Source organism: Anolis sagrei, chromosome 3 (assembly GCF_037176765.1).
Source record: "Anolis sagrei isolate rAnoSag1 chromosome 3, rAnoSag1.mat, whole genome shotgun sequence".
Taxonomy (NCBI): Eukaryota; Metazoa; Chordata; class Lepidosauria; order Squamata; family Dactyloidae; genus Anolis; species Anolis sagrei.
This window is the reverse complement of record NC_090023.1, coordinates 15,016,669-15,040,074: the sequence shown is the minus strand read 5'-3', so window position 1 is coordinate 15,040,074 and position 23,406 is coordinate 15,016,669. Positions and strand designations below refer to the sequence as shown.

Below are 23,406 nucleotides of genomic sequence, written 5' to 3'. Positions count from 1 at the left end.
AAAGAGCAGAAAAATGCCCAACGACCAAAAGGAAGGAGGAAGTCCTGATGGCTCTTCATCATAGAGGATGGAGCAGCAACCCTCCTTTGTGGCTGGATTCAAGCATAACCTCCAAGGTGCTAAAAAAGCTGGATGTCAACACAACATACCTCCTTTCTGTCTGTCTATTTCTATCCTGTCTGTCCAAATGGCATTGAATGTTTGCCGTGTATGTGTATTGTGAACTGCCCTGAGTCCCTTTGGGGAGAACGGGTGGAATATAAATAGTGTTATTATAAGTATTATAAAAATGATTTTCCCTATTCTAAAATATATTGCTGGAAATAGCAAATGCTTGATCAGAAACCTACAAAGAATTTTCACATGGAAAGACGACTGGCTCTATTCTGGAACCCAAAAGTCTTCAATTTTTATATTATCCTGAGTCCCTCTTTAAGGATGTTGACATTCGTACAGAAAAACAAAGCAGATCTCGCGAGCCTGCTATATGATGTCCCTCTCCCATCCACATCTTCATATCCTCCCTAAAACACCATGGTAGCAACAAATCTATAGCTTGCAAAGCAAAAAAAATCACTTACTGGAGTACTTCCATTTATTTATTTATTTTAATTTAACATAATTCTGCACAATAATATCTCAAACGTAGAAGACGCAAATCCTGAGTCAGAAAGCAACAGGGATTGAATCACAAGCACAGCAAAGTGAACAGAATTCTATTCTTAGAAAAAAGAACAACAATGTTTTTATCTAGGTACAAAGAGGTGGAGAAAGAAAGTGGCAGATCAGGTTACTTCAAACAACTAGCCGGGATCCAGGGATGTATTTTGTATCTGTCCATGCATTGTTTTCCCCACAGGTGCCTATGTGCCTCTTGCATCGGTAGCAACGACGGAACCTCGCACACTGGTCCAACAGCAGGAGCTTGTCACCGGTCCTAGAGAAAGGAAATATGAGTTTAGCAAAGCATTGAGAATATTTGAGAAGAAAGGAAGGTGACTTAGAAAGGTTTCCCCTTGACATTTAGTCTAGTCGTGTCTGACTCTAGAGGTTGGTGCTCATCTCCATCTCTAAGCTGAAGAACCAGAATTGTCCGTAGACACCTCCTAGGGAATGTAGCCAGCATGACTGCACGGAGCACCATTACTTTTCTACAGAACTGGTACCTATTGATCTACTCACATTTTGAACTGCTAGGTTGGCAGAAGCTAGGGCTAACAACAGGAGCTCACCCCACTCCCTGGATTCGAAGAGCCAACCTAAACCTTAATGTTTCCGGCCAGCTTATCTATCTGAACGCATCTCTCCCTATGAGATTGTCTGAGGAGGCTCTCGATCCTGCCTGCTTCACAGGCATGTATGGCGGGGTGAGAGACAGGGCCTTCTCAGTGGTGGCCCCTCGGTTGTGGAACTCCCTGCCTAGGGATATTAGATTGGGCCCCTCCCTCCTGATCTTTCGAAGAGTGGAAGCCTGGCTCTTTGAGCAAGTGTTTGGAACTTCAGCATAACCAGATAAGCTCAAATTGGAATATGAACTAGGAACGACTAAGACAATGGAATGGTTGAGGATTTAAGCGAGAATAGTTTTTATTAGTTTTATTGTTATTGCTTTTACGGTTTTAAATGTATTGTAATGTGATTTATTTATTTTGTTGCTTTTAACCAATGTATGTATTTTTATATAGCATCTAATTGTGCCGATTTGTACACCGCCCTGAGTCACCCTCGGGCTGATATGGGTGGGATAAAAGTGATGTAAATAATAATAATAAATAAATAACTTTTTAGTCAGCATGTTCAGCAGCTCAATACTTTAACCTGCTGAACCACTGGGAGCTCCGAAGATGGCTTACTTGGCCTCAAAATTCAAAACATCAATTTGAATTGTATCTGCTTTGGACAAGGGTGAACAACAGAAGCCCCGAGGGCCACATATTGTCCAGAACACTACTTTTCTGTTCCCATTGTGTTCATCTGCCAGTGCTGTTAATTCAAGGACCTCAAATGTGTACAACAGAGACCATCACATAGGACTCCATTTCCACGGCAGGAGAAAGAGACACCTCAATGGGGAAAGGCTGTGGGGTGGCAGAAGACAGACATCAATGGGAGGAAACAATGTAAGACGGTTCTCTCCACTTTCCCCAACTTCCCCTCCACTCATGGGATGTGTGTGATGAGGTCCCAAGCGGTGAATAAATAGATTTGGGGGGGGGGGGGAGGTTCAGTAGTATGCATACATAATAACAATGGTAATTGAAATGTCAAATCATGGGAAATGGAAGGACATGAGGAGGAGAAGGATACTCATTACCTGGGGAGATTAGGGTAGCTCCCACCTTGTCAGCGTTTAGGAAAAGTTGAAAACCTGGCTGTTCCAGGTGACCAAAGTATTTGCCACTCTAAGATTATGCTGGTGCAGCTGTACCAGGAGCTCCAATTTTGCTTGCTTTGCATTAAATGCTTGTTTGCAATCCCAGGCTTGGGATTTTGCAGCAAGATGGCTTCCTGTTATAGTTTGCAATCATAGGGCAAGCCACCTGTCAATTATAGTTATATTCCCTGGTCCCACCCCTTTTTGAGTTTTGGAGGGAATAGGAGCCTTTTTGAGTCAGTCCTCACAGAGAAGCCTTTCGCACAGGACATAAAACGAAGAGCTCCTGTAGAAAGCTTCGTCTTCTACGGCTTGGCTGGGGAAATACAGCTCCACAGCTTGGCCGAGGATCATACAGCCTTACAGCTCCTTTGCTGAGGGACTTCAGCCAGCCATCACCGAAACCTGAACTCCTTTTTCCCTGGAAGTTTACAAAGCTCTGCCTGGTAAGGGTCTCTCGCGGAAGCCAGAAGCAACCGGTACCGGGTGTCGGGGCTCCACGCCAACAGAGGCAAAGACAGACTGCCCAGATTAGAAGTTAAGGATTTCCCCATTAGTTAGTTACAGTTAAGAAGATAGTGCCTGTTCCCAGTGAACAAGATTGCAAGAGCCAAGAGACTGTTAAGAAAGCTTGAAAGTACCTGTTTGTTTTCATCAATAAAGAACTTTGTTGGACTTACTTTAAGCCTCTACAGAACTTTGTTTGTGGGGAGGTCCAAGGGCCTTTAATCTGAGGCAGCCCCGGCGTCCCGTTGGGCACACAGAATTTATGCCCTGTCTACAGTCATATGCACAGGCCCAGTGTGCGACAGCACAAAAATCCTCACTCCCTCTAGCAATAGGCCTATCCCTAAGGATGGGGAGTGGTTCCCCGTGGAGATCTTTACCGCTGGAAGAGCTTCTCTTCATAATCCCTCTGCCTTTTCATTTTCGCACTCTTCCGCCAGTCTTCTTGCAAGGCCAAATTCATCTGGAAGATCTTCTCCATCCGTGCTCCTTTTTCAGCCATCCACCTAGGAAATCAGGGGAAACCCCATTCAGATACTGGCTACTTTCAATTAATGTTCTCGAAGGATCAAGAAGATAATTCAGAAGCTTCAACTGGTTCAGAGATCGGTGGCCAGATGGCTAACAGGAGCTCTGTACAGGGAGAGATCCACTCCCATGCTATGGCAGCTCCACTGGCTGCCTGTCTGCTTCTGGGCTAAATACAAAGAGAAATGTGCCAAGAGGAAAGTGCATCAAGCTAACCCTGACCGGGACCGCCCTCCACCTAGAAACCGACGCCCTCACTGTGAAAGAACATGTGGGTCAAAAATAGGGCTCCACAGTCACCTATGAACCCAACTTTTGGAAGGCCAAGACACAACCTTTGGAAGGCCATCATATTTGGACAATGAGGGATCATCTAAGTCAAGTTTGGGGAAGGAGACAATGGTTCCAATACTGGAAATAAATGAAGAAATAAATAGGAAGCTGGAAATAAATATATAGGAACGTGGTCTTTGACAATCTCCCTGAAATTGAATTTATTCCCTAGATAGAAAAAAAAAGAATTCCCCATCTTTAGAAAGACACCCTCCCATTATAAGACAGGCATCAAATGAAACTACCCAGCACCACCCAAACTTCGTGCAAAGACTCCCAGTACTCTAATTCCAGTTCTTACTGCTTCCTTGCTTTCTGAATCATCTCTGCCGCTTTCCTTTGGTCGACCAACTGGCTGAGTATCGCTGCCCGCCGGTGATCTGCAGCGGCCTGCAACTGGTGTTTGAAATACTCCTGGGCTCGTTTCCTTCTCTCTGCCATTTTCTCATTGTTCATATCGTACTTTCCGAAGATGACCTCAGTTGAATTGGGCACATATTCCGGTAAAGGAGCTGGTTTCATCTTAACCTGTGACCAAATGAAGGAGGTGACGTTATCAACAAAAGAAGTCTCCTTCATGCCTTTAACTGCTTTCAGAAGTAATTTGCACTCAAATAATAGGGAGAAGAGAGGAGGGGACAGCATCTTGTCCTTCCCAGGAGGCTCAGGCAAAAGCAAACTGTTGTAGCCTCTCCTAAGTTGTGTGTTCTTCCTAATTAATCACTTTTGCCATCTTGACCACACTTCTGATGTTCCTCGGCTGCATGTGTCCCAGTATGAACGAAGCTTCATTACACTCGATTCACACCAATCCTATAAACAACTAACTTAAGACTTACTGAACTCAATAGAAACAGTTTCTGAATAACCTTGTACAACATTGAATTGTGAATTTATTTTTCAGAGTCCTATACTTTTACCTGTATGTCCAAAGCCTTCTTATAAGCTTGCACTTCTTCCATCTTCTCCTTCAGGAATTTTGCTCTTTGGGCAGCTAACCTAGAAAAAGAGATGAAACACCTGAGTAAGATTCTGTCAGTCATAGTTTAATACGATTTACTCCTTACTGGAGACTGACATGGTTGTAGTCAACCATAGAATCATAGAGTTGGAAGGGACCTCATGAGCCATCCAGTCCAACCCCCTGCCAAGAAATAGAAAATCGCATTCAAAGCACCCCCAACAGATGGCCATCCAGCCTCTGTTTAAAAGCCTCCAAAGAAGTATAAATATGTGAGAGGAAGCCACAGGGAGGAGGGAGCAAGCTTGTTTTCTGCTTCCTTGGAGACTAGGACGCGGAACAATGGCTTCAAATTACAAGAGAGGAGATTCCATCTGAACATTAGGAAGAACTTCCTGACTGTGAGAGCCGTTCAGCAGTGGAACTCTCTGCCCCGGAGTGTGGTGGAGGCTCCTTCTTTGGAAGCTTTTAAGCAGAGGCTGGATGGCCATCTGTCAGGGGTGATTTGAATGCAATATTCCTGCTTCTTGGCAGAATGGGGTTGGACTGGATGGCCCATGAGGTCTCTTCCAACTCTTTGATTCTATGATTCTATGAAGGAGCCTCCACCACACTCCGGGGCAGAGAGTTCCACTGCTGAACGGCTCTCACAGTCAGGAAGTTCTTCCTCATGTTCAGATGGAATCTCCTTTCTTGTAGTTTGAAGCCATTGTTCCACATCCTAGTCTCCAAGGCAGCAGAAAACAAGCTTGCTCCCTCCTCCTTCTGACTTCCTTACACATATTTATACATGGCTATCATATCTCTTCTCAGCCTTCTCTTCTTCAGGCTAAACATGCCCAGCTCATTAAGCCGCTCCTCATAGGGCTTGTTCTCCAGAGCCTTGACTGTTTTAGAGTCAACATCTGCCTTCAATTGTGGTGCCCAGAATTTGACACAGTGTGATTTCAGGTGTGGTCTAACCAAGACAGAATAGAGGGATAGCATGACTTCCCTGCATCTAGACACTGGACTCCTATTTATATGCAGGCCAAAATCCCATTGGTTTTCTTAGCTTCCAAAAAAATCAAAAACTGACAAATCTTGATTTCTTTGAATGTTACTTAATCTGGTTCAAGGCAAGAGTTTGAGATACAAAGGAAAGAAAACAGGTTTTGCTTATTTATTTACATCAAATGTCATAGAATCATAGAATCATAGAATCATAGAGTTGGAAGAGACCTCATGGGCCATCCAGTCCAACCCCCTGCCAAGAAGCAGGAATATTGCATTCAAATCACCCCTGACAAATGGCCATCCAGCCTCTGCTTAAAAGCTTCCAAAGAAGGAGCCTCCACCACACTCCGGGGCAGAGAGTTCCACTGCTGAACGGCTCTCACAGTCAGGAAGTTCTTCCTAATGTTCAGATGGAATCTCCTCTCTTGTAGTTTGAAGCCATTGTTCCGTGTCCTAGTCTCCAAGGAAGCAGAAAACAAGCTTGCTCCCTCCTCCCTGTGGCTTCCTCTCACATATTTATACATGGCTATCATATCTCCTCTCAGCCTTCTCTTCTTCAGGCTAAACATGCCCAGTTCCCTAAGCCGCTCCTCATAGGGCTTGTTCTCCAGACCCTTGATCATTTTAGTCGCCCTCCTCTGGACACTTTCCAGCTTGTCAACATCTCTCTTGAATTGTGGTGCCCAGAATTGGACACAATATTCCAGATGTGGTCTAACCAAAGCAGAATAGAGGGGTAGCATTACTTCCTTAGATCTAGACACTATGCTTCTATTGATGCAGGCCAAAATCCCATTGGCTTTTTTTGCCGCCACATCACATTGTTGGCTCATGTTTAACTTGTTGTCCACGAGGACTCCAAGATCTTTTTCACACGTACTGCTCTCGAGCCAGGCGTCCCCCATTCTGTATCTTTGCATTTCATTTTTTCTGCCAAAGTGGAGTATCTTGCATTTGTCACTGTTGAACTTCATTTTGTTAGTTTTGGCCCATCTCTCTAATCTGTCAAGATCGTTTTGAATTCTGCTCCTGTCCTCTGGACTATTGGCTATCCCTCCCAATTTGGTGTCGTCTGCAAACTTGATGATCATGCCTTCTAGCCCTTCATCTAAGTCATTAATAAAGATGTTGAACAGGACCGGGCCCAGGACGGAACCCTGCGGCACTCCGCTCGTCACTTCTTTCCAGGATGAAGAGGAAGCATTAGTGAGCACTCTCTGTGTTCGTCCACTTAACCAATTACAGATCCACCTCACCGTAGTTTTGCCTAGCCCACATTGGACTAGTTTCCTTGCCAGAAGGTCATGGGGGACCTTGTCGAAGGCCTTACTGAAATCCAGGTACGCCACATCCACGGCATTCCCCGCATCTACCCAGCTTGTAGCTCTATCGAAGAAAGAGATCAGATTAGTCTGGCATGACTTGTTTTTGATAAATCCATGTTGACTATTAGCGATGACTGCATTTGTTTCTAAGTGTTTGCAGACCACTTCCTTAACAATCTTTTCCAGAATCTTGCCCGGTATCGACGTGAGGCTGACCGGACGGTAGTTGTTTGGGTCGTCCTTTTTTCCCTTCTTGAAGATTGGGACCACATTGGCCCTCCTCCAATCTGCTGGAACTTCTCCCGTTCTCCAAGAACTCTCAAAGATGGTTGCCAATGGTTCCGAAATGACTTCCGAAATGTCAAGATCTATTTTTCCCAAACTCCACCAGTGTTCACATTTGGGTATATTGAGTATTTGTGCCAAGTTTGGTCCAGATCTATCATTGTTTGAGCCCACAGTGCTCTCTGGATATAGGTAAACTACAACTCCAAACCTCAAGATCAATGCCTACCAAACCCTTCCAGTAGTTTCTGTTGGTCATGGGAGTTCTGTTTGTCAATTCCATTGTTGGTGGAGTTCAGAATGCTCTTTAATTGTAGGTGAACTATAAATCCCAGCAACTACAACTCCCAAATGACAAAATCAACCCCTCCCCGCAACCCCACCAGTATTGAAATTTGGGTGTATTGGATATTTGTGCCAAGTTTGGTTCAGTGAATGAAAATACATCCTGCATATTGGATATTTACATGATGATTCATAACAGGAGCAAAATTGCAATTATGAAGTAGCAACGGAAAAAAAATATGGTTGTGGGTCACCATAATATGAGGAACAATATTAAGGGGTCACAGCATTAGGAAGCTGGAGAACCACTGACATAGTGGTTTGAGCACTGGACTATGATTTTGGAAGTCAGGGTTCAAATCAATCAGCCATGGAAACCCACTAGCATCTTGTTTTGGTTTACAACACCAAATTCCTAGAAAACCACCATGTATTTTTTTTAAAGATTTTGTGACCCTCAATTTTGCAAACAGTTATTAGAGTATGCAATATCTACCATTTAAGAGTTTTCTTTCATAATGATGGCACTCTGTTTCCATTTTTATATGTCCAGCTACAAATCGGAGTCTGTAACTCAACATAAATTGAATGTTCGGTCTCGAATATCTAACTCGTTAAATCGTCTTTTCCAAACGGACACATGTGATTAATATAATGAAAATAATTATTTCCTTCTAGACTTTCTGCTCTGCAAGATTCTCCTCAGTAACCATCAATCATGGGTGTCCTTAAATTAATTTTTCATCACATTTTCAAAGAACCTAAAGCAAACTTTGCTGATAGCTTGATTGTTTTATTGAAGGCACTTGATTGTTTCTCTGGTTTTCTAAGATCTACAGAGACACTTACTGGAACACCTCAGCAAGCGAGAGTCCAGAAGTGGCAGGCTCAAACCCAGAAACTCAACCAATGGCTGATACCAAATGAGAGACTCCCTCCTGGGCACACAGAGGACTGGGCGACCTGGAAGGCGCTGAACAGACTTTGGTCTGGCACCACGAGATGCAGAGCCAACCTTCAGAAATGGGGCTACAAAGTGGAATCCTCGACATGCGAGTGTGGAGAGGAGCAAACCTCTGACCACCTTCTGCAATGCACCCTGAGCCCTGCCACATGCACAAGGGAGGACCTTCTTGCAGCAACACCAGAAGCACTCCAAGTGGCCAGATACTGGTCAAAGGACATTTAATCAACTCTCATACTCACAAATTTTGTAATCTGCTTGTTTGCTTTGTTCTGTTAGAAATGTAATATAATTTGACTGGTTGTTCTGACACGACAAAAAAAACTTGATTGTTATTGCTGTGTGCTTTTAAGTCTTTCCAACATATGGCAACCCTAAGGTGATGCACACAAGTTCATCCAGTGTGTTAAATGCATTAGTTTCTCTCACAATGCATGCTCTCACTCTGCAAATCTAATTCTCATTAATGATCAGTTGTTTAATTCATGGATTTGGTTTTGTTTTGTCAATCCACTATAGGGAATTAGTGACCTCCAGGAGCCTGGGTGAGGTGCAGCCTGCTTCCCTCCCTCCTTCTTGCTTACTTTCCTTCCTACACTCCCTCCTTATTTTCTTCTCACCCTCCCCTCCTTCCTTCCTCCCCTCCCTCTCTCTCTCCCTTCTTGCTTGCTTGCTTCTCTCCCTCCTTCCTTCCTTAGCCCCATCCTCCTTTCCGTTCCATCCCCTCCCTCCTTGCTTCCCTCCTTCCTTCCTTTCTTCCTTCTTTCCTTGCCCCTTCTTTCTTTCTTTCTTTCTTTCTTTCTTTCTTTCTTTCCTTCCTTCCTTTCTATCTTCCTCCTTCCATCCCTTAGTACCATCCCTTCCTCCTTGCTTCCCTTCTTTCTTCCTTCTTTGCTACTTTTCTTTCTTCCTCATTTCCTTCCTCCTTCCTCCCCTCCCCCCTCTCTCTCTCCCTTGGTCCATCCCTTCCTCCCTCCTTCCTCCCTCCCTCCCCCTTCCTTCCCACCTTCCTTCCCACCTTCCTCCTCTCCCTCCTTCTTTCCTGCCTCTTTTCCTTCTTTCCCTTCCTCTAAACCTCCCTTCCTTCCTCCCTCAGTCCCATCCCTTCCTCCCTTTCTTCTTTGCCTCCCTCCTTGCTTCTTTCCTTCCTCCCCCCCCCCTTTCTTCCTTCCTTCTCTCCCTCCTTCCTCCCTTGCTACCTTCCTCCCTTCCCTCTCTCCCTCCAGCCCTTCTTGCTTGCTTCTCTCTCTCCTTCCTTCCTTGGCCCCGTCCTCCTTTCTGTTCCATCCCCTCCCTCCTTGCTTCTTTTCTTCTTTCTTTCCTTGCTCCTTTCTTTTGTTCTTTCTTTCTTTCTTTCTTTCTTTCCTCCTCACCTTTCTATCTTCCTCCTTCCATCTGTTAGTACCATCCCTTCCTTCCTCTTCCTTCCTTCCTTCCTTGCTCCCTTCCCTGCTTCCCTTATTTCTTCCTTCTTTGCTTCTTTCCTTCCTTCCTCGTTTCCTTCCACCTTCCCTTTCTCTCTCTCTCTCTCCCTCCCTCGGTCCCATCCCTATCTCCTTCCTCCATCCCCCTTCCTTCCCTCCTTGCTTCCCACCTTCCTTCTTTTCTTCCTCCTCTCCCTCCTTCTTTCCTGCCTCTTTTCCTTCTTTCCCTTCCTCTTTCCCTTCCTTCCTTCCTTCCTCCCTCAGTCCCATCCCTTCTTCCCTTCCTTCCTTGCCTCCCTCCTTGCTTCTTTCCTTCCTTTTTTTCTTCCTTCCTTCCTTCCTTCCTTCCTTCCTTCCTTCCTTCCTTCTCTCCCTCCTTCCTCCCTTGCTACCTTGCTACCTTCCTCCCTTCCCTCTCTCCCTCCAGCCCTCCTTCCTTGATCCTTTCTTCCTCCCCTTCCTTTCTCTCTTCTTCCTGCTTCCTTGAGCAATAATACGTATTAGACCCAGGTTTACCCAACTTGTAAAGAAGATGCAAACTAAAAATCACATTCATACAAACCTAATTTAATTTTCTATTTTAAAATGTTCTTTTAAATATTATAATAGTATTTTAATTCATGTTACTATTAAGTTTAACGGATATGTTAAAAGTTTTTATTAAAGTTTATTTTTAGATTAACGTAGTTTATTATTCTTGAAGCTTGTGGTCCCTGCTAAAAACAAAAAGTCAAAATGGTCACTGGTCAAAACAAAGGTTGGGAACCACTGGCTTAAAGCATGCAGAACAAACACCTTGAGATAGGGATACTTAGAAGAATGACTCCTCCTAGAAGACTTACTCTTCTGCCAGCTGCACATGCTCCAGGCGGTCAATGAGATCTTGGTCTCGCTTCTCTTTCTTTTCCCTCATCTCCTTGTCCTCCAGTTGTTTCCCCAGCTGTTGTCCATACACTTCTTGCTTTTGATGAGGAGTGGAACTAAGTGGCCTCTTCTCAAAAATGTAGGACTTCTATAGAAGAAACATAGCATAGTTTATGTGGCCGGCATGACTGCATGGAGCGCTTTTACCTTCCCACTGGAGTGGTACTTATTGATCTCCTTACATTTGCATGTTTTCAAACTGCTAGGTTAGCAGAAGCTGGGGCTAACACCGGGAGCTCATGCCGCTCCCCAGATTTGAACCTGCGACCTTTCGATCAACAAGTTTAGCACCTCAGTGGTTTAACCCACTGCGCCACCGGTTAAACATTAATAAGAAACATTATCATAATGTTGCGGCAAGGTCTTTTCTCGGGATCAATTTCGAGCACAATCAAGCAGGAAATGAAGAAACGGAGACTGCAAGTTGATTCCAGGCATATTTACTATCAAGTTGATAGGACGCTCAGAACATGATCTGAAAGCGTGCCTTACAGTCAGTTTGGGTTCAATATTTATAGCAGAATCCACTGGTCTAGACATGCGTAAAACCTGTCCTGACATTTACATAGATCTAATCAGTTACAGAGGCATTTCGCATAACCTTTTCCCATACATCACAATGACGCATTAAAATGACGTACTCCAATTGTTTCCAATCTTAATTATTCCCATATTCGAAATACCTTTTAGAATATATCTGAAGTTGCCTGCTATTTACCTCACTGACCCACCAGAGGCCGCTAACTGACCTTTTCCTAGTTTGGATCAATTACGCATATTCTTGACTGGCTGCCAAAAAACATTTGCCTTTGATGATGCTTATAACGTCAGACCCCATTGTTTTCCCAAATGTCATGTTCCAGTTAATATTTAACTTCCTTGCCTCCATGAAACCTGTTCAGTCAATTATTTACTTTCGTCCATGGAACGCTTTGCTCTCTCTATTGAATTTCCTATGCTGCCGAATTCTCCCTTTTGAAGGTAAGTCTTCCTATATTCATTTTTAAAATATATTTTTATAATTTCCTTCCGCTGACCGCTACATTCCCCCCTTTTTGCGAACGGATGTTTACAGTAGTCTCGCAAACTCACGCAATTACATTTTTAGCAAAAATAACATTTTAACACAATCATTTATCACAGTTATTGAAGAATGTTCTACACACGTTGGCATCTTCACAGTGCTCCTTAATCTTCTGTCTGATGTATTTAACCCGCTTTCGGATATGTGGTCAAAACCAGAGCCGTAGTCCTCGTTCTGGATCTCATGGCACTGCTGGTTTGATGATACAAAGTCTCAAAGAATCCTTTTGATCAAGAGTCGCAGTCCATTCAGGTGATACTTTCTTCATTCCAGTACAATGTATCCAGTCTCTTATCTGCAAAGGGGCTATGACCAGCTCTTTTCCTCATCCCTTTCGGGTCGCGGCCTTTGCGGTGGTGTCAGCATACCAGTTTCCATAGGTCACACGTTCCTCGTCTCATTGATGTACTCTGCAGTGCATTACTGCTACTGATGCAGGAACCCAAACAGCATCTAACAATCTCAAAATGGTCTCACTATATTGTATTTATCTCCCAGCAGAATTTAGTAGTCCCTTTACCATATGCATATTTAGAATCTGTATACATGTTGACTATATTTTTCCTTCTGATAACTCCAGAGCTCCAATTAGTGCTATCAGTTCTGCCTTCTGAGCTGAGGTGTTTAAAAGAAGTGGTTCTGCTTCCCACACAGTAGTTGTACTTATTATTACATATCCAGCATATTTTTTTCCCATTTTCCATCAAACTGCTTCCATCTGTAAAAAGAGTGTCATCTACCTCAGGCCATGGCTAATCTTTTATATCAAATCTATTGGAATATATCTCATTCACAATTTCTATACAATCATGTTGAAGCATTTCCCTTTCAACAGGCAGGAGTGAACCAGGATTTAACGCACTGCAAATCCGTAACTTGATTTAAGGGTTTTCACATAATAAAATCTGATATTTTTGCATACGGCTATTTATGAACCATTGATATCCTCTATAGTCCATGATAGCCATTACTGAATGAGGAGTTTTAACTATCAACTCTTGTCCCAAGGTCAATTTATCAGCTTCCTGAGTCAGCAGGCCCCTAGTAGCTACAGCACATAGACAAGTTGGTCATCCTTTTGCTACAGGGTCAATTTTCTTAGACAAGTAGGTTACTGGTCTCGGCCATGTTCCTAATAGCTGGGTATGCACCCCCACTGCTATTCCATCTCGTTCACCAACATAAAGTGTGAATGGCATCTTCAATTCAAACAAGCCCCAGGCTGATGCTTGCATCAAAGCTTGCTTTTCTTTTTAACTATGCAAATGTTTGGGCACATTTGGAATCCAGTTAAATGGTTCCCGTTCACCCCCCTTTGTAACTTCATAAAGAGGTCTTATCCTTATAGTTGCAAAGCCCTTATTCCAGCCACAGTTTTTTCCCAACCTTTCATCTTGAACTGAGAGTTTTCTCCAAATCTGTCTTATATTCAAAGCTAAACCCATAGCAGGGAACAAAATGGCTCCCAACCTTTCTCCTTCACTTAAACAAGTTCTTTCTGGACCATATCCAACCTCTTCATCATAAACTCTTTCTAAACGCTGTTCTTTTTCCCAGTCAACTAGGTTGGTTGTTCCATACATTGTCACATCTGCTAACATTAGGGTACCTATACATATTCCAACCCAAAAAGATGGCAAAATCTTTCCTGCCCACTGCCCATAAATCCGTTACAGCCCGGGGTGGGTAACCTTCCCTTTGTTACCAGAGACTTGTGGCACAGTCTGATGGGTTTCCACCTCCTTTACCATTCTGGCAGGATTTGGTTCCCCTTGACTCCGCTGTGATCTTTCATTTGGTGGTCTCTCAAAGGGGGTTCCCCTTGACCCTGCGGTACCTCCCTGCTGGGGGTCCTTGGCTGGTCACGGTTTTTGCTGGCAGCTTTTGCTTGGGCCTGTTTAATGGGGGTACCCAATTCCAATGAAACAACACCATCGGATCTTTTCATCCTTTTTAGAATGTTCCAACCGGGCTAGGAGACTGATGTCCTCAGTAGCCTCTGTTCTAAATACATGGAGGAGGAGATTGCAATTTTGATAATGACCAAGTTCTATTTGGTGAGTATGGAGAGGGTTTCCCTGATCTTCGTGTCCCTCTCATTTCTTTCCTGGGTGATACATGCTGGGCCTCCAGTGAGATCCCTTCATGTGTCACTATAGCTTTGTCCTGGATCAAGTAAGATTTCAATCACTTCATAATTTTGAGGCTAAAAAGTGCTCCATCCTTTTTTAACTTAATAACGTTCCCACCATTTGTGGCCATCCCTCACGCTGGGAAGTGGGTCCATGACTACAAATCCAACACTCAAGTAACTTCTGTCTCCTTTGCTCTATCCTGACTCCTCCGATGGAATATGTTTTTGCTCCCATCCCCCTTGTACTACCTTCGGGATGAGTACACTCAACTTAATCAGGTACTAAATATACCACATGCCTACGTGAATATGCTTTCCCCCAAAAAACATGTCTATAATTGTAACACAACCACACTACTCCTAAAACAATAAGGAATCTCACAATAGCCCACTCCCAACTTTGAAAGGTCCATCCAATCTTCTTTCCTTCTTTCTTCTTACAGCTTCCAGATGTTGGCTCTCTCTCTTATTCAGAGCAACTTTTATCCTCTTATATTTTTAAGTCTTTAAAATATCTTCTTATTGATGTACGATGCAATTAGTTCTTTTTACCGTCGATCAACTCCTAAATTGTAGGTCAGGGTCAGTCACTGTATGATTTTCTTTTTAAACAGGCTTAACTCATCCGCAATTTGGCACTTCCTCATAGCATTAGGACATTCATCAAGCAGTAGACCCTTTCCACCTTTTTCCACAGGAATCACATTTCCAAAATTTTTCCAAAATTTTTCCAGCCACTCTGGGTCTTCTAACAAAACAGAGGGTTCTATAACAGGCCAATGTAGTTATACAATTAATACCATTTCCAAAATCTGTACTTCTTAATGCTTAATTCTCCTTTACTTCCACATCCTATTACCCTCATCTATCTTCATTCACTTATCAATTCAATTGCCGACATTTTTGGACTTTTTAAGAGGGGGTGTACATATCGATTAATAAAATATATTAAACAAATATCTTTATAACATCCAATTTTTCCTTTTCACCGCTCTTCCCACAAAATCTTCTAAATGTAAATGTATCTCAAATTGTCATCACTTTTCTCCTGTATGGTACAGTTTCCCAATTTTTTTCTCTCAAAAAGTTTCCAATTTTTCTTTCCCCTTTTCCCAGTGAGGACATTCAAGTTGGCCATTCTTGAATATTCTCACCACATAACCATTCCAATTTCTCCCTTTTAACCCATCAAATGTTAAAACGTATAATAATTTAACATACATTTACTTATTCCAAACTGCAATATTGCCACACATTTATCTGAACTTTTAAAAAGGGAATCTATTCTTTCACATCTCAACATTTCAGGTTTCTATTATTAAGCAAATGCTAGATCTTTGCATTTTCTCTTTCTATCATTTCATCACCACTTCCTCTATGTTCTCTCTCTGCATTTCTCACTTCAATTCTACCCTGTTCTAGGCAATCACATATATTGGTTTTTCCCCTGTGATTGGCCCTATACTTTTACTTTTTCCTTACTTCCCTACACATACTTTCTTCACATACCTTTTCTCAATTTTGCTTACCCACATGAAAACATATAAACTTGGCATTTTCCATATCATGTGTACTTTTCCAGGTTTTTCTGAATTATCCTCTTTTTCCTTTTTATTGGAAACCTGTAAAGATTATTTCTTCTTTCCCAACACAAACAGTTTCCACACATTCTTTTTCCTTTTTCTAGTCATCCACATACATTTATGTTATCCAGAAAATGTAAACGATCATTTTCTCCTTGTCCCAAAAGACAGGCACTATTTCATCATATTGCACGTAACGTTTCCTTTTTCTCTCATTTTTCTCATTTTTCATTTTTCTTTTTCTTTTCCATTTTGGCTTTTTCCCGGAAGCCTGAAACCATTTGTCTCTTTTCATTATACACCTTTCCACAACAAAAACAGGCATTGATACACAAATGTGTGCATAGGGTTGCAAAGCAGCAAGAAAGGGTAGAACATATGGACACAAACCAAGACAATCACATATGGACACATTAACCAAGACAATCACAAAAACACAAAACAGACTTATTACTTTCCCCCTGAAAGGGTATTCTTCTAACCTGTGAGTGTGATTTCTGTGGCGAAAACAATCACTCAAGGGGTTTTCACTTGATTTCTGCAGTAATCCCACAGTGAAACATTCCCCAATGTACTTCCAAAGTACCCCTTTTTCTTTTTAGGCCTTTTCCCTTTTACCTGTGCCATGGAATCAAAGCTCTCAATGTCCACCAGTCTGGAGGCAGGGAAGACGAGGACCAGCCGGGTCCTTTCTTTCAATGGGTACCCGTATTGCCCCTTCTGATCATCGTCTTACCCGACCCGCTGAGTGGGGGGCCATCAAGCCCTCAAATGAGGCTTCATTTCCATTCCTCTCCTTGTTGGCTCACATCCCGGAACGAGTCCCCCATTTTGTTGCGGCAAGGTCTTTTCTCGGGATCAATTTCGAGCACAATCAAGCAGGAAATGAAGAAACGGAGACTGCAAGTTGATTCCAGGCATATTTACTATCAAGTTGATAGGACGCTCAGAACATGATCTGAAAGCGTGCCTTACAGTCAGTTTGGGTTCAATATTTATAGCAGAATCCACTGGTCTAGACATGCGTAAAACCTGTCCTGACATTTACATAGATCTAATCAGTTACAGAGGCATTTCGCATAACCTTTTCCCATACATCACAATGACGCATTAAAATGACGTACTCCAATTGTTTCCAATCTTAATTATTCCCATATTCGAAATACCTTTTAGAATATATCTGAAGTTGCCTGCTATTTACCTCACTGACCCACCAGAGGCCGCTAACTGACCTTTTCCTAGTTTGGATCAATTACGCATATTCTTGACTGGCTGCCAAAAAACATTTGCCTTTGATGATGCTTATAACGTCAGACCCCATTGTTTTCCCAAATGTCATGTTCCAGTTAATATTTAACTTCCTTGCCTCCATGAAACCTGTTCAGTCAATTATTTACTTTCGTCCATGGAACGCTTTGCTCTCTCTATTGAATTTCCTATGCTGCCGAATTCTCCCTTTTGAAGGTAAGTCTTCCTATATTCATTTTTAAAATATATTTTTATAATTTCCTTCCGCTGACCGCTACATTCCCCCCTTTTTGCGAACGGATGTTTACAGTAGTCTCGCAAACTCACGCAATTACATTTTTAGCAAAAATAACATTTTAACACAATCATTTATCACAGTTATTGAAGAATGTTCTACACACGTTGGCATCTTCACAGTGCTCCTTAATCTTTTGTCTGATGTATTTAACCCGCTTTCGGATATGTGGTCAAAACCAGAGCCGTAGTCCTCGTTCTGGATCTCATGGCACTGCTGGTTTGATGATACAAAGTCTCAAAGAATCCTTTTGATCAAGAGTCGCAGTCCATTCAGGTGATACTTTCTTCATTCCAGTACAATGTATCCAGTCTCTTATCTGCAAAGGGGCTATGACCAGCTCTTTTCCTCATCCCTTTCGGGTCGCGGCCTTTGCGGTGGTGTCAGCATACCAGTTTCCATAGGTCACACGTTCCTCGTCTCATTGATGTACTCTGCAGTGCATTACTGCTACTGATGCAGGAACCCAAACAGCATCTAACAATCTCAAAATGGTCTCACTATATTGTATTTATCTCCCAGCAGAATTTAGTAGTCCCTTTACCATATGCATATTTAGAATCTGTATACATGTTGACTATATTTTTCCTTCTGATAACTCCAGAGCTCCAATTAGTGCTATCAGTTCTGCCTTCTGAGCTGAGGTGTTTAAAAGAAGTGGTTCTGCTTCCCACACAGTAGTTGTACTTATTATTACATATCCAGCATATTTTTTTCCCATTTTCCATCAAACTGCTTCCATCTGTAAAAAGAGTGTCATCTACCTCAGGCCATGGCTAATCTTTTATATCAAATCTATTGGAATATATCTCATTCACAATTTCTATACAATCATGTTGAAGCATTTCCCTTTCAACAGGCAGGAGTGAACCAGGATTTAACGCACTGCAAATCCGTAACTTGATTTAAGGGTTTTCACATAATAAAATCTGATATTTTTGCATACGGCTATTTATGAACCATTGATATCCTCTATAGTCCATGATAGCCATTACTGAATGAGGAGTTTTAACTATCAACTCTTGTCCCAAGGTCAATTTATCAGCTTCCTGAGTCAGCAGGCCCCTAGTAGCTACAGCACATAGACAAGTTGGTCATCCTTTTGCTACAGGGTCAATTTTCTTAGACAAGTAGGTTACTGGTCTCGGCCATGTTCCTAATAGCTGGGTATGCACCCCCACTGCTATTCCATCTCGTTCACCAACATAAAGTGTGAATGGCATCTTCAATTCAAACAAGCCCCAGGCTGATGCTTGCATCAAAGCTTGCTTTTCTTTTTAACTATGCAAATGTTTGGGCACATTTGGAATCCAGTTAAATGGTTCCCGTTCACCCCCCTTTGTAACTTCATAAAGAGGTCTTATCCTTATAGTTGCAAAGCCCTTATTCCAGCCACAGTTTTTTCCCAACCTTTCATCTTGAACTGAGAGTTTTCTCCAAATCTGTCTTATATTCAAAGCTAAACCCATAGCAGGGAACAAAATGGCTCCCAACCTTTCTCCTTCACTTAAACAAGTTCTTTCTGGACCATATCCAACCTCTTCATCATAAACTCTTTCTAAACGCTGTTCTTTTTCCCAGTCAACTAGGTTGGTTGTTCCATACATTGTCACATCTGCTAACATTAGGGTACCTATACATATTCCAACCCAAAAAGATGGCAAAATCTTTCCTGCCCACTGCCCATAAATCCGTTACAGCCCGGGGTGGGTAACCTTCCCTTTGTTACCAGAGACTTGTGGCACAGTCTGATGGGTTTCCACCTCCTTTACCATTCTGGCAGGATTTGGTTCCCCTTGACTCCGCTGTGATCTTTCATTTGGTGGTCTCTCAAAGGGGGTTCCCCTTGACCCTGCGGTACCTCCCTGCTGGGGGTCCTTGGCTGGTCACGGTTTTTGCTGGCAGCTTTTGCTTGGGCCTGTTTAATGGGGGTACCCAATTCCAATGAAACAACACCATCGGATCTTTTCATCCTTTTTAGAATGTTCCAACCGGGCTAGGAGACTGATGTCCTCAGTAGCCTCTGTTCTAAATACATGGAGGAGGAGATTGCAATTTTGATAATGACCAAGTTCTATTTGGTGAGTATGGAGAGGGTTTCCCTGATCTTCGTGTCCCTCTCATTTCTTTCCTGGGTGATACATGCTGGGCCTCCAGTGAGATCCCTTCATGTGTCACTATAGCTTTGTCCTGGATCAAGTAAGATTTCAATCACTTCATAATTTTGAGGCTAAAAAGTGCTCCATCCTTTTTTAACTTAATAACGTTCCCACCATTTGTGGCCATCCCTCACGCTGGGAAGTGGGTCCATGACTACAAATCCAACACTCAAGTAACTTCTGTCTCCTTTGCTCTATCCTGACTCCTCCGATGGAATATGTTTTTGCTCCCATCCCCCTTGTACTACCTTCGGGATGAGTACACTCAACTTAATCAGGTACTAAATATACCACATGCCTACGTGAATATGCTTTCCCCCAAAAAACATGTCTATAATTGTAACACAACCACACTACTCCTAAAACAATAAGGAATCTCACAATAGCCCACTCCCAACTTTGAAAGGTCCATCCAATCTTCTTTCCTTCTTTCTTCTTACAGCTTCCAGATGTTGGCTCTCTCTCTTATTCAGAGCAACTTTTATCCTCTTATATTTTTAAGTCTTTAAAATATCTTCTTATTGATGTACGATGCAATTAGTTCTTTTTACCGTCGATCAACTCCTAAATTGTAGGTCAGGGTCAGTCACTGTATGATTTTCTTTTTAAACAGGCTTAACTCATCCGCAATTTGGCACTTCCTCATAGCATTAGGACATTCATCAAGCAGTAGACCCTTTCCACCTTTTTCCACAGGAATCACATTTCCAAAATTTTTCCAAAATTTTTCCAGCCACTCTGGGTCTTCTAACAAAACAGAGGGTTCTATAACAGGCCAATGTAGTTATACAATTAATACCATTTCCAAAATCTGTACTTCTTAATGCTTAATTCTCCTTTACTTCCACATCCTATTACCCTCATCTATCTTCATTCACTTATCAATTCAATTGCCGACATTTTTGGACTTTTTAAGAGGGGGTGTACATATCGATTAATAAAATATATTAAACAAATATCTTTATAACATCCAATTTTTCCTTTTCACCGCTCTTCCCACAAAATCTTCTAAATGTAAATGTATCTCAAATTGTCATCACTTTTCTCCTGTATGGTACAGTTTCCCAATTTTTTTCTCTCAAAAAGTTTCCAATTTTTCTTTCCCCTTTTCCCAGTGAGGACATTCAAGTTGGCCATTCTTGAATATTCTCACCACATAACCATTCCAATTTCTCCCTTTTAACCCATCAAATGTTAAAACGTATAATAATTTAACATACATTTACTTATTCCAAACTGCAATATTGCCACACATTTATCTGAACTTTTAAAAAGGGAATCTATTCTTTCACATCTCAACATTTCAGGTTTCTATTATTAAGCAAATGCTAGATCTTTGCATTTTCTCTTTCTATCATTTCATCACCACTTCCTCTATGTTCTCTCTCTGCATTTCTCACTTCAATTCTACCCTGTTCTAGGCAATCACATATATTGGTTTTTCCCCTGTGATTGGCCCTATACTTTTACTTTTTCCTTACTTCCCTACACATACTTTCTTCACATACCTTTTCTCAATTTTGCTTACCCACATGAAAACATATAAACTTGGCATTTTCCATATCATGTGTACTTTTCCAGGTTTTTCTGAATTATCCTCTTTTTCCTTTTTATTGGAAACCTGTAAAGATTATTTCTTCTTTCCCAACACAAACAGTTTCCACACATTCTTTTTCCTTTTTCTAGTCATCCACATACATTTATGTTATCCAGAAAATGTAAACGATCATTTTCTCCTTGTCCCAAAAGACAGGCACTATTTCATCATATTGCACGTAACGTTTCCTTTTTCTCTCATTTTTCTCATTTTTCATTTTTCTTTTTCTTTTCCATTTTGGCTTTTTCCCGGAAGCCTGAAACCATTTGTCTCTTTTCATTATACACCTTTCCACAACAAAAACAGGCATTGATACACAAATGTGTGCATAGGGTTGCAAAGCAGCAAGAAAGGGTAGAACATATGGACACAAACCAAGACAATCACATATGGACACATTAACCAAGACAATCACAAAAACACAAAACAGACTTATTACTTTCCCCCTGAAAGGGTATTCTTCTAACCTGTGAGTGTGATTTCTGTGGCGAAAACAATCACTCAAGGGGTTTTCACTTGATTTCTGCAGTAATCCCACAGTGAAACATTCCCCAATGTACTTCCAAAGTACCCCTTTTTCTTTTTAGGCCTTTTCCCTTTTACCTGTGCCATGGAATCAAAGCTCTCAATGTCCACCAGTCTGGAGGCAGGGAAGACGAGGACCAGCCGGGTCCTTTCTTTCAATGGGTACCCGTATTGCCCCTTCTGATCATCGTCTTACCCGACCCGCTGAGTGGGGGGCCATCAAGCCCTCAAATGAGGCTTCATTTCCATTCCTCTCCTTGTTGGCTCACATCCCGGAACGAGTCCCCCATTTTGTTGCGGCAAGGTCTTTTCTCGGGATCAATTTCGAGCACAATCAAGCAGGAAATGAAGAAACGGAGACTGCAAGTTGATTCCAGGCATATTTACTATCAAGTTGATAGGACGCTCAGAACATGATCTGAAAGCGTGCCTTACAGTCAGTTTGGGTTCAATATTTATAGCAGAATCCACTGGTCTAGACATGCGTAAAACCTGTCCTGACATTTACATAGATCTAATCAGTTACAGAGGCATTTCGCATAACCTTTTCCCATACATCACAATGACGCATTAAAATGACGTACTCCAATTGTTTCCAATCTTAATTATTCCCATATTCGAAATACCTTTTAGAATATATCTGAAGTTGCCTGCTATTTACCTCACTGACCCACCAGAGGCCGCTAACTGACCTTTTCCTAGTTTGGATCAATTACGCATATTCTTGACTGGCTGCCAAAAAACATTTGCCTTTGATGATGCTTATAACGTCAGACCCCATTGTTTTCCCAAATGTCATGTTCCAGTTAATATTTAACTTCCTTGCCTCCATGAAACCTGTTCAGTCAATTATTTACTTTCGTCCATGGAACGCTTTGCTCTCTCTATTGAATTTCCTATGCTGCCGAATTCTCCCTTTTGAAGGTAAGTCTTCCTATATTCATTTTTAAAATATATTTTTATAATTTCCTTCCGCTGACCGCTACAATAAGTTAAAAGACAATTTAAAAGAAACAAATCAAAGTCCAATTCCAGAGTTATAATCCAAAATCTATCCATTGTCAATCACAAGATTCATTTATAATTGTTACTGCTGAGATTGCGGCTCGAAAGCTTGATCTCACAGCTATGATTTCAATTTCTTCCTGAAGGATGGGAGAGAGGGAACTGACCTGATTTCATTAGGGAATCTGTTCCACAGATGGGGGCTCACCACCAAGAAGGCCCTGTCTTTCGTCCCCGCCAAGCACACCTGTGAAGGTGGCGGGATCAAGAGCAGGGCCTCCCCGACGATCTTAACCTCCAATGGAGATCATAAAGTCCTGAATGGTTCTGCCCGAACGTATCTCCTGTTATGAACCATCATGAAGCTTAAGATCATCAGGAGAGGCCCTGCTCTTGATCCCACCACTCGCGCAAACGCGGTTGATGGGGACGAGAGACAGGGTCTTCTCGGCAGTGCCCCCCCCCATCTGTGGAACTCTCTCCCTAAGGACATCAGGTTGGCCACCTCCCTTCACACCAATGACCAATCAAGAAGAAACTTGACACACAAAGCCCCCATGACCCTCCCACCATCCTGGTGCAGTGTGGAGGAGGATGGACCATGGACGATGAGACTAGCATATGAGAGTTGTAGTTCACCTGCACCCACTGAACCACCTGACATTGGATCTAGAGTAAAACTACAGAACAGACAAACAATGCCTATCTCAAATAACCCGGGCAGCACCGGGTCCACAAGCTAGTATTAAATAATAATAATAATAATAATAATAATAATAATAATAATAATAGAGAGAGATACGTTTGGCTAGGTAAGCTGGGCTGGAACCGTTTAGGGCTTTATAGGCTAAAGCCAGCACTTTGAATTGT

General features: G+C 42.2%; 1 protein-coding gene across 1 annotated transcript in view; it reads right to left on the bottom strand.

Annotated features, from left to right (window-relative positions):
* Positions 1–612: 612 nt before the first annotated feature.
* The window catches only part of CCDC81 (coiled-coil domain containing 81), a 45,997-nt gene continuing 23,203 nt past the window's right edge, over positions 613–23,406 (bottom strand). The window contains exons 11-15 of the mRNA XM_067466511.1: positions 10,825–10,994; positions 4,663–4,741; positions 4,044–4,270; positions 3,262–3,387; positions 613–937 (exon numbers count right to left, since the gene is read on the bottom strand). Of these exons, the coding sequence (XP_067322612.1) occupies positions 796–937; positions 3,262–3,387; positions 4,044–4,270; positions 4,663–4,741; positions 10,825–10,994 (744 nt within the window). The 3' untranslated portion in view covers positions 613–795. The remainder of the gene's footprint in view (positions 938–3,261; positions 3,388–4,043; positions 4,271–4,662; positions 4,742–10,824; positions 10,995–23,406) is intronic.